At 42.8% G+C, this 14,904-nt stretch overlaps 1 protein-coding gene across 5 annotated transcripts in view; it reads left to right on the forward strand.

The window, feature by feature from the left end:
* TUBD1 (tubulin delta 1) overlaps positions 1-14,904 on the forward strand; it is a 31,530-nt gene that overhangs the window by 10,412 nt on the left and 6,214 nt on the right. For all 5 annotated transcript variants that reach the window (XM_006154607.3, XM_006154609.3, XM_006154608.3 and 2 more), the window contains 4 exons: positions 149-313; positions 5,889-6,029; positions 10,331-10,514; positions 14,661-14,782. In XM_006154607.3, the coding sequence (XP_006154669.1) occupies positions 149-313; positions 5,889-6,029; positions 10,331-10,514; positions 14,661-14,763 (593 nt within the window). In that variant the 3' untranslated portion in view covers positions 14,764-14,782. The remainder of the gene's footprint in view (positions 1-148; positions 314-5,888; positions 6,030-10,330; positions 10,515-14,660; positions 14,783-14,904) is intronic.

Raw genomic sequence — 14,904 nt, forward strand, 5'->3', positions numbered from 1 at the left:
TTATGTTTTAAAGTTCAAGCAGTTCTGTCCTTAGATGAAAACACGTATGTGGCCTGGAAAGCCATCAGATTATGGCTGTGTGTGGTCAACAACAACAGTGTTGAATAAAAAAAATGACTTCAAATCTTTTTTCTTTTTTTTTTTGCAGGAGACTTAATGGAGAATTTAGTTCCCCATCCTGAGTTCAAGATGCTGAGTGTTCGTAGCATTCCTCATATGTCTGAGAATTCACTGGCATATAGCACATTTACTTGGGCTGGCCTCCTCAAGCGTTTGAGACAGATGCTCATTTCTAATGCAAAAATGGAAGAAGGTAAAGAGTATTTTAAAAATATGCAGCCCGCAAGCTGGGAAAAATGCCTGCCCTGGAGCTCTCAATATAAACTGGCTTGGGCCAGTTTAAATAATGGTCTCTTCTTTAGGTCAAGGAGGCTCCTGCAGAAACTCACCAGGACATCCCAGGAGGGCTTCTTAAAATCACTTCTCAGTTTTATTACTGAAAAACATTTTAGACCAATGTTTCAAAAAATGTAATCAGAATAACATATGAACATAGTTTCAAAAATCAAGGTATCAAAATTCATTTGATGTATACTTAAATCTATTTACTGCACTATAGGTAAATTGCATCTCCATTCTTTCAAAATGTCAAGTAATTGTCCTACGTGAATTTAGAACAAAGAAAACAGTTCCCTCCCCATCACTTCTCTATGCCATCAGGATTTTGGATACGCATACTACACCCAGCATGTTTTCCTAGTTGGCAGGGCCAGGACTCAAACTGCTGTGGGCCATAAATGACCATCCTTTGTTTGTTTGCTTTGTTAGAGGGCAGTCCCTTCTCCATCACTCCCAACTTTGGAATTTTCTTTCTTTCTTAGAAAGATTTTTGCTACAGGGCACGTGCGCTCACCAGAAAGACAGAGAGAGACAGACAGACAGAAAGCAAGAAATCACCCCCCAGGGGGCATGGCCACGTCACAATCCCTTCTCCTCCATTCTCCTCTCGGGATCTTGGGCATGTATGCTCACGTGTCCGGCATGAGTTTAAGTTACCAGGTCCAGAACTTGAACTGCAGTCAACTACATGGGAGTCCAGTAACATAGCCATTACGCCAACTGCAGGTCTCCGTTTTGGGATTTTGTACTTGTGTACACACGTTTCTGGTATGTTTCTCAAGCCACCAAATCCAGGACTTGAGCCACACTGTTGGCCATGTGGGACCCAGCTGCCTAACTAACAGGCCACCAAGCTGGCCCAGGACCCAGCTTTCTATATATAGGATTGAACCCCTGCGCTGTGGGGATTTTTAGATGTTCTTTCTGAAATTTGCCTCCATATTTCTCAATATTTTTCTTGTCTGTCATTTTTTTTAGTTTCCAGTTTTAGATACTATTTATTGCCTTCCTAATGTGAAAAATTGAGGACTGAGTCTCCTTATACTTCTCTGCACCCACCTACACACGAGTGGACTTGCAAGCGAGCATACATTTGTCTCTCCTCTTTCCAGATAAAGTTCCACCGTACTTGTGGGCTAGATCAGTCTTCAATGCTTGTATTACTTTTGCTATGTAAATGTTATTCCATAGTTGAGCCATGTACTGTGCACACAGATCATATTTTATTTCATGTATAATTCATTTTTTTCTCCTAGAGTTGTTAATAATTAATAATTACACTATTTGGTTGATATTCTCTGTACCTATTATTTTTTCAAAGAATTATTTAAGTTTATTTATTATTGTTATTACTATTTTCCAGTTTGATCAGACAAGGGGGGGAGGAGTGAGAAAGCAAGCCAACAGGTCTGGGACTTGAACCATTATCAGCCATGTGGGAATCTAGTGCCTTAACCACCATAGTACCTGCCAGCCCCACCCAACATATTTTTTTTTTTTGAAGAGGTTTTTTTGCTTTAGGATGCACTCGCCAGACAGACAGAGAGAGACAGAGAGACAGAAAGCAAGAAATCATCCCCCAGTGGGGATGGCCACGCTGCAATCCCTTCTCCTCCACTCTCTTCTCGGGATCTTAGGCATGCACGCACACGCCCCTGGCATGAGTTTAAGCCACCGGGTCCGGGACATGAATGGCGGTCGACTACATGGGAGTCCAGCGACATAGCCATTATGCTAACTGCTGGTCCCTCACCCAACATGTTTTTTAAGCCACAGGGTTTGGGATTTGAATTTTAACTGGCCACAGGATACAGTTCTCTATGCTATGGGACTAGCATTAGGTCAGGAATTTGTTTAGTAATATGTCTTTGGAACCCGGAACGGTGGCCCAGTGAAAGGTGAATGTGTAATAATTACTTTTATTTATTTTGTATTTTTTTAAAGAATTATTTATTTTATTTTATTTATTATTCAGTATGACCAGAGAGAGACAAGGAGTGAGAGGGAGGAAGAGTAAGAAAGCAAGTTGCCAGGTCCAAGACTTGAACTGTGGTCAGCCATGTGAGAGTCCAGCACCTCAACCGCCATATCACCTGCTGGCTCCATAGTAACTTCTTTCTTTCATTTTTTTTTTTTAAGAGTGAGAGGGAACCAGCAGTTAGCGTAATGGCTATGTCGCTGGATTCCCATGTAGTCGACCGCGGTTCACGTCCCGGACCCGGTGGCTTAGAACTCACACCTGGCGTGTGTGCGTGCGTGCCCAAGATCCCAGGAGGAGAATGGAGGAGAAGGGATTGCGGCGTGACCATCCCCCCTGGGGGGTGATTTCTCGCTTTCTGTCTCTCTGTCTCTCTCTGTCTGTCTGGCAAGCGCACGCGCCTTATAGTGAAAACTTCTCAAAGAAAGAAAGAAAGAAAGAGTGAGAGATTTTTGTTACAGGCGCATGTACTTGCCAGGGAGACCAAGTGACAGAAAGCAAGAAATCACCCCTCCCCGGGGGGGATGACCATTCCACAATCGCTTCTCCTTTCTTCTGTTGGGATTTTGGGCATGCACGCACATGCACCCAGCCCAGTGTGTTTTAAGCTGCTGGATCTGGGTTCGAGCTGCAGTTGACTATGTGGGAGTCCAGTGATGTAACCATTACGCCCTCTACTGGTCCTGAATGTTAAGTGAGTTACCCTGTCTATCTCTCTGCCAAGCGCACACACGCTAAAGCAATAATCTCTCCCCCCCCCCAAAAAAAAAGATGTAAACTTTCTACGTCACTTCAAACTTCTGAAACTATAATCCAAAGTCCATGTAATAGTACAAGTAAATGTAGAGAAATATACTGTTTTTAAAGAATTATTTTATTTCATTTATTATCATCATTAGTATTTGTTTAATTTGTCTAGAGACAGACAAAGAAAGAGAAAAGGAAAGTAGGAAAGCAAGCCTCCAGGTCTGGGTCCCAAACCATGGTTGGCCATGTGGGAGTCTAGCATGTTAACCACCATGCCACCTTCCAGCCCCGAGAAATATACTTTTTTTTTTTTTTTTTAGAGGTTTTTTTTTTGTTTTTTTTTTTTTTTTTGCTATATAGGGAGCGTGCACTCACCAGAAAGACAGAGAGAGACAGAAAGCGAGAAATCAGCCCCTGGGGAGATGACCACGCCGCAATCCCTTCTCCTCCATTCTCCTCTCAGGATCTTGGGCACACATGCACAGGTGCCCTGCGTGAGTTTAAATCATAGGACCTGGGGCTTGAACTGTCCAGCGACATAGCCATTACGCCAACTGCTGGTCCCACTAATATTTAGTTTTACATTATCATGACCAAGTATGTACTATTTACAGCTGAGTCATGTAATATACTGTGATTACTTTTCATTTCCTATATAATTTCAAATTTTTCTTTAGTGTTACTAATTATAATTGCCATGTTTTTTTATATGCTTAGTTTTTTTTGTGTACTTGTCAGTTATTCAAATAATTTGTTTCTCTGGTTGTCTAAATTTTTTCTTGATATACTCAGATACACTATCAGTTTTATCTTCCTTAAGGGATCTCTCCTTACAACCTCATGATCTGCTTCATCTACATTTTTGTTGCTGTTGTTGTTGTTGATAGTGGTATGAGAGACAGAGAGGAACAGAGAAAAAGCACTCCTGCCACACACAGTAGAACAAGGTCACACCCCAGTCTCTTCCTCTCCATTTTTCCATCCCATCGGGATTTGGGGCACACAGAAACACACATGCCCAGTGTGTTTTCCAGCTGTGATTGACCACGTGGGAACCAGCTCCCTTCTTCACTGGGCTTTGGGGCCAGCCCCGTCTGGATTTTTTGCCCTTTAAGGTCAGTGTATATTTGTTATCCTGGAGATTCCCTTTGCCTGCCCCCTCTGTTAGATATTCCGCTTGGAGGCTTAGGCAGAACCCCAGCTCCCTGCAGGGAGAAGAATGGGAAGTCATGTTTTTACTTGATCTCCCTCAGGTTTCAGAGCAGATCCCTCCCTTACCTCTGTCTAGTGTTCCCCTGGCTAGAGACCTCTGTCATACTTTCCAGGAAATAAGCCTCTAGTTTTCTGTGCCCGGGCGGGGGTGGGGGGGACAGGCAGTCCTGACACACAGACAAGATAAGCAGCATTCCTCCAGCAGGAGTCAATGGTAGGTGTCCTCTGCGTGCTTACAGAGCCAGACTGACAGCCAATGGCTTTTCTCTTTTTTCCTGAATTACTGTAAGGAATGCTGACTCACTAAGGTGCTGGAGGCACAAAGGACCCTAATGTGTGAAAAGACAAAGGCATCATTAATGTTGAGTCAACGTGATCAAGTTGTTGAGTTAGAGAAAACATTTTAGGAAAACATCAATCAATTAATTTTGTTAAGTTTTTTTTTCTTTTTGAGAGAGATTTTTGCTACGGGGTGTGTGTGCTCACCTGAGAGACAAACGGAAAGCAAGAAATCAGCCCCCTGGGGGATGGCCACACCACAATCCCTTCTCCTCCATTCTTTCAGGATTTGGGGCATGCATGCACACACGCCTAGCATGACTCTTAAACCTCCAGGTCCAGGACTTGAACTTTGGTTGACTATTTTGGAGTCCAGTGACATAACCTCTAAGCCATCTGCCTGGTCCCATGTTTTTCTTTTTCTGTATATTCAGAAATGATACATGATTTTTAAAATTGTATACCAAATTCTCTTTAGAAGAACTCTTTCGGGGAACTAGTAGTTGGTGTAATGGCTATGTTGCTGGACTCCCATGTAGTTGACTGCAGTTCAAGTCTCGGACCCAGTGGTTTAAACTCACGCTGGGTCCATGTGCGTGTGTGCCCAAGATCCCGAGAGGAGAATGGAGGAGAAGGGATTGTGGCATGGTCATCCTCCCTGGAGGGTGATTTCCTGCTTTCTGTCTCTCTGTCTCTGTCTTTCTGGCGAGCGCATATGCCCTATAGCAAAAGCCTCTCAGAAAAAAAAAAAACTCTTTTGGATCCGCAGGTGGTAAGTTGGTTAAGATGCTGGAACCCCCATGGTTTACCGTGGTTCCAGCCTCGCCAGCCTAGATCACAGGCACTCAGATGTACCAGGAGTGTACAGGGAGGCCCTGAGAAATAAACCAGGACCTTCTTGTGTGGCTCCATTTGTGCTACTACTGTGTTATTATCTGGCCCCAAGTATAGGAATTTTGACAAACTTACAGTGTGTAACCACCCCACAGTTGAAGTAGAATTACTTCCACCATCCCAAAAAGTTCTTTCATTCGCCTTACTAGACCCTCTGACCCTCACCCCCAGAAACTACTGATCTGAATTTTGTTTCTATCATCCTGCCTTCTCAACTTTTAGAGGTAAAAACAGCTTTACAGCTTTTCCATATTATCTTTTATTTAAGCAGTAAATACAATTTTATGTGAAATGCAAATACCATAGGACATTTTTCTCCATTTATTCAAAACCTTTATGAAATCTCCTGTTTTCAGTTTTGTTTTGTTTCTTTTGAAAGGTATTGATTGGCAGATACGGCCTCCTTTATCGGGACTTCCTCCTCTTGGTAAAATGTATGTCAACAAGGAGCTTCATTTTAACACTTCCATTGCTAACTTGGTCATCCTTCGTGGGAAAGATGTGCAAAGTGCAGATCTGGGTGAGCGGAAGCTAGGTGAAAATTAAGGTGTATGTTTTAAATGTATATGGTACACATGGTTAAAGAAAAAGGTTCTCGTTCTTGTATTTAGTTTTAGAGGAAAGAAAGTGGTGGCTGTATGTTAGTGGCAAAGGTAACTGTTGTATGTATTGACTAGACACTTAGATATTAGGTTGCTGGGAAAGTCATGACGTGCTTTACTATGCTTTTCTCTGCAAAAACGTGTCATGACTTTCCTGATGACCCAGTAGAAGTTTTAACAAATAGAAATTTAAGTTTTATTTATTTATTTAAAGAATTATTGGGACCAGCAGTTAGTATAATGGCTATGTTGCTGGACTCCCATGTTGTTGACCGCGGTTCAAGTCCTGGACCTGGTGGCTTAAGCTTACGCCGGGTGCATGTGAATGCGTGCCCAAGATCCTGAGAGGAGAGTGGAGGAGAAGGGATTGTGGCGTGGCCATCCCCGCTGGGGGGGTGATTTCTCGCTGTCTCTTCATTTCTCTCTGTCTTCCTGGCTAGTGCACGCACCCTACAGCAAAAACCTCTTAAAAAAAAAAAAAAAAGAATTATTTTTGTTGTTGTTGTTGTTGTTATTTTTTATTTGAGCAGAGAGAGACAGAGAGAAAGGGAAAGTAAGAAAACAGGCCTTCATGTCCAGGACTTGAACCACATTTGGCCATGTGGGAGTCCAACACCTCAACCACTGTGCCACCTGTTAGCCCCAAGTTTTAATTCTTTTTAAAAATTTGCTAAAGAGTGTGTGCACTTGCTGGAAAAAGAGAGAGACAGAGAAAAGCACCCCTCCCATGAAGTATGGTCATGCTATAATCCCACTCCCATTTCTCCTTCCAGGATTTTGGGCTTGCATGTACATCTACTTGGAGTGTTTTTCAAGCTGCTGGATCTGGGCCTTGAACTGAGCTTTGAGCCATGTGGGAACCAGCTGCCTTAACCACTACACCACCATCTGTCCCAAGTGTTTTTGTTTTTTTTTAACCTTTTTATTATTTTAGGAATTATTTATTTCATTTTATTTATTCATTTATTCATTTTAATTTGACCAGAGAGAGACAGAGAGAGAGAGGGAAAGTGAGAAAGCAAGCCATCAGGTCCAGGACTTGAGCTCTGGTCAGCCATGTGGGAGTGTCTAGCTCCTTAGCCGCCGTGCCACCTGTTGGTCCCTGTGGCCTAAGTATTTTGTTTGCTATAGAGCTCATGCACTTATCAGAGTGAAAGAGAGAGGGAGACAGTTCTCCTGATGGAATACAGTCACATCACAATCTCTTCTCCATTACTCTCTCTCATCTGGATTTTAGGCACACACACACACAATCTCCTGGTATAATTTGCAAGCCTCCAGGCCTGGGATTTGAAATGTAGTGAGCCATGTGGGATCCAGCTCCCTAAACTACTAGGCCATGAAGATGGCCCAGTTTAAGTTTAAACGAGATAAAAGTTTAAGTTTGGGGCCAGCTGGTGGCATGGTGGTTAAAGTGTCTGGGTCTCATTTAACTGACTGCACAATTAGAGTCCCAGACCTGGTGGCTTAAAAAACATCCCGGGCGTGTGTGTGTGTGCATGGCCAAAATCCCAAGAAGAGAATGGAGGAAAAGGATTTGTGACATGGTCATACACACCCCACCCCTATCCCAGGGAGTGATTTCCTACCCCAACCCCTAGTCACTATCTCCCTCTGGTGAGTGCACATGCGCTATCACAAAAAAAGGAAAAAAGAAAAAAAAAAGTTTAATTCTTTCTTTGAGACATCTAGTTGCTCTGTTGTCCTTCCCTTGTGGCTTCCTCCCTATAGTCCGAGATACCTGCTTGGGTCTCATCCATCATATCACAAGGGAATAAGCAAAGGAGGGCGTGCCTCCTCCTCCAAAAGCCACACATTACACTCGGCATTTCCGTCTTGTTCACCGGGACTGAGTCATGGGCCACACCTAGCTGTAAGACTGGCTGTGGATACAGTTAAACTTTGGGGTTTCTGTTACTGAGGAAGAAGGGGAGAACAGAAATTTCAGCATAATTAGAGGTGTCTGTGGTAAGCAGTTTTGTTTTTTTTTTTGCTAGAGAGTGTGTTCACTGGCCAGAGAGACAGAAAGAGTGAGAGAGGGAGAGGAGGAAGTGCTTCTCATGCAAAATGGTCATGCTACAATCCCTTCTCCTCCATCTCTCTCTCCTTTCAGGATTTTGAGCACATGTGTACACATACCCGGTATGTTTCTCAAGCTACTGTGTGTAGGACTTAAACCATGTGGTAGGCCATGTGGGATTGGGCTGTCTTAACCATCAAGCCACAGCAAGCATTTTGTTACAAATTTTTTCAATTGAAAGAGCAGTACTCTCATTAACTTCTTTTTTTATGGTAGGTGAATGAGTTCTATCGTGTCAAATTCGCTACCTCTTGCAGTGGTATAAAGAACACCAAATAGGGACCAGCAGTTAGCGTAATGGCTATGTCGCTGGACTCCCACGTAGTCGACCGCGGTTTGCGTCCCGGACCCGGTGGCTTAAAACTCACGCCGGGAGCGTGTGCGTGCGTGCCCAAGATCCCGAGAGGAGAATGGAGGAGAAGGGATTGTGGCGTGGCCATCCCCCTCTTGGGGGTGATTTCTCGCTTTCTGTCTCTCTGTCTCTGTCTGTCTGGCGAGCGCACGTGCCCTATAGCAAAAACCTCTAAAAAAAAAAAAAAAAGAAAAACACCAAATCATCTAGTCTCTGTAATACCCCTTACATAAGGAACTAATAATAATTAAAAATTGATTATTTCATGTCAATCAAATCATTAGTCTTCCATATTTTTCATTTTAGATATTTAAACAAGGGAAATTTTTTAAATGATAAAATGAAGTAATTTTTAAAATGATAAAATAATTATCATTATTATTTTTTCTAAAGTTGCTATAGATCATGTGTGCTCATCAGAGTGAAACAAAAACAGTGAGAGAGAGAGAGGGAAAGACAGAAATGAGAAAGCAATCCACCAGGTCCAGGACTCGAACCATGTTCAGCCATGTGGAAGTCCAGTACTTCAACCACCACCTGCTGACCCTGGATATATTTATATATATATTTTTTTAATTTGCTATAGGGTGCATGAGATCACCAGAGAGAGACAGATGGGGTGGAGGAAGTGAGAAAGCAACCCCCAATGGGGATGACCACACTGCAATTACTTTTCCTCTATTCCTCTTGGCATTTTGGAGCACACATACACACTCATTGCATGGTTTTCAAGCCACAGGGTCTGAGACTGGAACCACATAGTAGGCCCCATAGGATCCAGCTGCCTTCACTACTATGCCACATAGTTGGCTCAAATAAGAGAATTTTTTAAAAAGATATATAAAATAATCTAACTTCTAAAACTGTGCACATAGGCAATGACACAAATGTACAAAGTGTTTTTGCCAAGATCTTCATTGCTATATCTTTCACACTAATAGAAATGGGTAACCAACTTTAATGCCCAACATTGGGAAACTTCTTTTTTCTAATTTTTAAAACTTACTTATTTTTTCTTTAAGAATTATTTTATTTAACTTTATTTATTTATTTACATATTTTTTAATTTGACCAGAGAGGGACATAGAGAGAGAGAAAGTGAGAAAGCAAGCCACCAGGTCTGGGACTCAGTCTGCAGTCAGCCATGTGGAAATCCATGTGCAAAGTTCATACCGCACTGGTGAAGGCAAAATGTTGTAATTACATTCGGTAGAAGAACACATGTAAAACTACATGCATTCCAGAAGGGCCAGCAAGGTGTTCACAGTCATTACCCCTGGGTGGTGGCATTTCAGCTCTTCTGGTGACTTTTTACTTTTCTTCTAAATACTTTTTTTTTTTTTTTTTTAGAGGTTTTTCACTACAGGGCGCATGCGCTCGCCAGACAGAGAGAAACAGAGAGACAGAAAGCGAGAAATCACCCCCCCAGAGGGGATGGCTACGCCACAATCCCTTCTCCTCCATTCTCCTCTCGGGATCTTGGGCACGCACGCACACGCGCCCGGCGTGGGTTTTAAGCCACCGGGTCTGGGACGTGAACCGCGGCCGACTATGTGGGAGTCCAGCGACATAGTCATTACACTAACTGCTGGTTCCTCTTCTAAATACTTTTATGAATGGTGTGAATTACTATTGTGTTTTGGTACAGTAAGTGTGGATCATTTATGCAAAAGCAATATAATGCTGGGTTTAACAGGCAAAAATTAAAATATTTCTAATGAAATGGACAAAAAATGATGAATTTGTTTTCATAATAATTTATGCATATGCTTATGTTGTTTTTTTAGAGAGATTTAAAGATCCTCCTCTGTATACTGCCTGGTTACGGCCTGACGATGCTTTCAGCGCGTGGAAAACCCAGCGCACCTTTAACAAATATGAGAAGTCTGCAGCACTGGTCAGCAACAGCCAGTTTTTAGTAAAACCACTTGATACGATTGTGGGCAACGCATGGAAAATGTTTGCTTCCAAGTAAGTAAAAAATAAGTATACAGACTTCTCTTACCTTAGACAAAACAGGAGGTAGGATCTGAACTAAACATGGCTGAAATGTGTAGTTGGGCAACCTTGGGCTTATGACTTCAGGCTTCATGTCTTTTATCTCTGCTATGAGCCTTTTTTTTTTTTTTAAAGAAGTATTTTATTCAATTTTATTCATTCCCATTCATTTATTTTAATTTGACCAGAGAGAGACAGAGAGAGAGAGGGAGAGGAAAGTGAGAAAGCAAGCCACCAGGTCCAGGACTTGGACCATGGTCAGCCATGTGGGATTGTCCAGCGCCTTAACCACCACGCCACCTGCCAGTCCCCTCTACTATGAGTCTTCTTTTAATGATTTTATTTAACTTTATTTATTGTAATTATCATTATTATTTTCCAGTTTGATCAGAGAGAGACAGAGAGAGAGAGAGAGGAAGTGAGAAAGCAAACCACCAGGTCCGAGACTTGAACTGTGGTCGGCCATGTGGTAGTCCAGCGCCTTTAACCACCATGCCACTTACCAGCCCCATCTACTATGAGTCTTAATGGAGAAAATAGGCAGTGAGGATTAAATGAGATAATCTTATAATGCACCCAGTATAGTGCCTGGCTGGTAAATGCTCTGTTGTTTGACATTATTGTTATTATTACTATTTTGATATTATCCTTGATGACTGAATGAGTAGTTTCTATGCCAAATGATATTAAGGTAGAAATTTTACTGTAAGGCAGGGGCAGTAAGGTAGTTTTTTTGGTTTTTTTTTTTTTTTTTACTTTTTTTTTGGAGAGGTTTTCGTTATAGGGCGCGTGCGCTCGCCAGACAGACAGAGAGAGACATAGAGACAGAAAGCGAGAAATCACCCCCCAGAGGGGATGGTCACACCGCAATCCCTTCTCCTCCATTCTCCTCTCGGGATCTTGGGCACGCACGCACACACGCCCAGCGTGAGTTTTAAGCCACCGGGTCCGGGACGCAAACCGCGGTTGGCTACATGGGAGTCTAGTGACATAGCCATTATTGCTAACTGCTGGTTCCCAGTAGTTTTCAAAAATAAAACCTTTGAGGGTGTGGAAGAGATTCTGATCTCCCTCAGTAAGATATATGTTAATTCAACTCTACTTGACACTAAGAAATTTCGATTGATACCAAGAAATAGCAAATCCCACCCCCATGACAACACACCCTGTGTGCATGGGCACACCTTAGGATCCTGACAGGATGAACACATGGAGGGGAAAGGAGTGTGCTATGACCAGACCCCACTGTGAGGATGCTTTCTTTTTCTCTTTTTTTCTTTCCCTCTGGCACGCACATGCACCCTCTAGCATTAGAAAGAAAAAAAGAAAGGAAGAAAGAAAGAAAGAAAAGGAAGGAAGGAAGGGAGGGAGGGAGGGAGGGAGGGGAAAAAAAGAAAAGAAAAGCCAGGCAAGATGGCACCATACCTGTATTCTTAGCTGGTAGGCTAAGGCAGGTGGATTGAGATATAGTAAGACCCCATCTTTAAAAAAAACTGCTCAGGCCAGCCTGTGGCAGGGTGATTAAGGTGACTGGATCTCACATGGTCAACTGCACAGTTGAAGTATGGACCCAGTAGCTTGAAAACCATGTTGGGCATGTGTGTATGTGTGCCCAAAATCCTGAAAGGAGAAATGGAGTTAGAGAGATGGTGATGTGACCATCCCCCATAGGGATACTGCGTTACTCTCTCTCTCTTTCACTCTCACTCTGGTAAGTGCACATGCCCTGTAGCAAATTAAAAAACAAAAAGGAAAACAAAACTCAAATGACTAAACAAAGCTTGTGCATTGATCAGGTAAGATTTCCAAGGGTCCTAGTATCCTGCCTGTGGCCATTCCATAGCCCCATTCCTCAGAACCACGTGCTCTCTGTCCTCTTCTGCTGTCATTTTTGTTCTCATTGAATGGTAGCAAGTATTATTATGTCAATTTAATTCACATCTGTTCTTTTTAGATTTTTGCTATCAAGTACATGTGCTTGCTGGAGAGAGAAAGAGAGAAATCCCCTGAGGAGATGGCCACACTGCAATCCCTTCTCCTCTCATAATTTCAAGCACATACATACAGGCACCTGGCATAATTTTCATCTACCAGATCCAGGGCTCAAATCTGAAAGTCAGCCATGTGGAATCCAGGTGTCTTACCTTCCATGCCACCTGCTGGCCTTCATGTCTGCTCTTGATGTTCATTTTGGATGTCATTTCTTTTTTTTTTTTTTTTTTTGAGAGGTTCTTTTTTCGCTATAGGGCTCGTGCGCTCGCCAAACAGACAGAGAGAGACATAGAGACAGAAAGCGAGAAATTACCCCCCCAGGGGGGATGGCCACACCGCAGTCCCTTCTCCTCTCAGGATCTTGGGCATGCACGCACACGCGCCCGGCATGAGTTTTAAGCCACCGGGTCTGGGACACGAACCGCGGTCGACTACGTGGGAGTCCAGCAAGATAGCCATTACGCCAACTGCTGGTCCCCGGATGTCATTTCTCATACCTCAAAATATTTGGGGCGTGGGATGGATTGAGAGGATTACCCTGGCATAATTACAAATTAAATGATGTCTGAAAAGCACTGGGGGGCCAGCCAGGTAGTATGATGGGTAAGGTGGCTGGATCCCACATGGCTGACTGCTTCATTTGAGTCCCAGACTTGGCAGCTTGTAAAACACACTGGGCGTGTGTGCAGGTGTGCTCAAAATCCCCAGAGAAGAATGGAGGAGAAGGGATTGCAGAGTGGCCATCTACCCTGGGAGGTGATTTCTCATTTTCTCTCTCTCTCTGGCAAACTCACATGCCTTAGAGCAGAAACTTAAATTGAAAAAAAAAAAAAGCACGTAGAAGGCTTCACTACATTCCTAGATCTAGATCGATGTGCTTCTAGTTTCAAGTCTTAGATGAAACTTCTCAGGTTTCAAGTTTATGTTAAACCCCATTTTCTCCTCTAGAGTGTTAAATATATGTTAAGTAACCAATCAAAATCTGAACATGCCTTTTTCTTTTTTTATGAGAGAGATTTTTGCTATAGGGCATGTGCGCTTGCCAGAGAGACAAAACATAAGAAATCCCCCCCCAGGGGAGATGGCCATGCCGCAATCCCTTCTCCTCCATTCTCCTCTCGGGATCTTGGGCATGCATACACATGCACCTAGCATGAGTTTAAGCCACCGGGTCTGGTACTTGAACTGTGGTCAGCCATGTGGGAATCCAACGACATAATTTATGTCATCTGCTGGTCTCTGAACATGCTGCTTTTATCTGTGTGTCTCTTACTGTCATTCTCTTGCACACTAAAAGGAGCTTGATAAAAGCTTTCATAAAGTTATATGTTTGGATTAAACAATTAAGTAAATATATTAGATTTTTTTTTTCATTTTGCCAGAGAGTACATGTGCTTGCCAAAGAGAGAGAGGGGTGGCCATGCTGCAGTTTCTTCTCAGCTTTTCTCTCCTTTAAAGATTTCGGACACACATGTACAAGCACCTGGTGTGTTTCTCAATCCACTGGGTCCAGGACGTGAACCATACAATCAGGCATGTAGGGATACAGTTACCTTAACCACCAGGAGATGGGCTGGCCCACAGATAAAAGTCTTTTTTAAAAACTTGTATTTTGGTTTTTTATTTGCCATAGGGCACTCACACTCACCAGAGAAAGACAGTGGTCGAAAGAGAGAGAGGGAAAGTGGGAAAGCAAACCACCATGTCTGGGACTCAGACCATGGTTGACCATGTGGTCCACCCCCTTAACTATCATACCACTTGCTGGTCTCAGTGTAAAACTTTGAAGAGATTGTGCAGAGGCCGGCAGGTGGCGTGGTGGTTAAGGGCGCTAGACACCCCACATGGCCAACCACAATTTTCGTCCCAGACCTGGCGGCTTGCTTTCTCACTTTCCCTCTTGCTCTCTTTCTCTCTCTCTCTCACTGTCTTTCTCTGGTCAAATGGAAAAACACTCAAATACGTAAATATACATATATATATATATATTTGTTAAAATAATCCTTAAAAAATAGAGATTGTGCCATCTTCAAATGTCTATGAGCAAGAGAAGATCTTTATTGTTTGATTTTAAGAGTTACTCACTCATTTGCTTGACATTTTTTATCTTTTTTTCTTTCTCACCAGAGCCTATATTCATCAGTATACAAAATTTGGAATTGAAGAAGAGGACTTTTTGGACAGCTTCACATTATTAGAGCAGGTTGTTGCCAGTTACTGTAACCTCTGATCTTCAGTGAAGGGGAAAGGTACCTGAAGGCATTTTTGAACTAAACTATTTTTTATTTTTAATTATTTTTTTAGTTTGAGTTTGGTATAGGGTACATAAGCTCACTGGGAGAGACAGGGAAAGAACGAATGGGAGGGCAAC

Source organism: Tupaia chinensis, unplaced genomic scaffold, assembly GCF_000334495.1.
Source record: "Tupaia chinensis unplaced genomic scaffold, TupChi_1.0 Scaffold000416_1, whole genome shotgun sequence".
Classification (NCBI taxonomy): domain Eukaryota; kingdom Metazoa; phylum Chordata; class Mammalia; order Scandentia; family Tupaiidae; genus Tupaia; species Tupaia belangeri.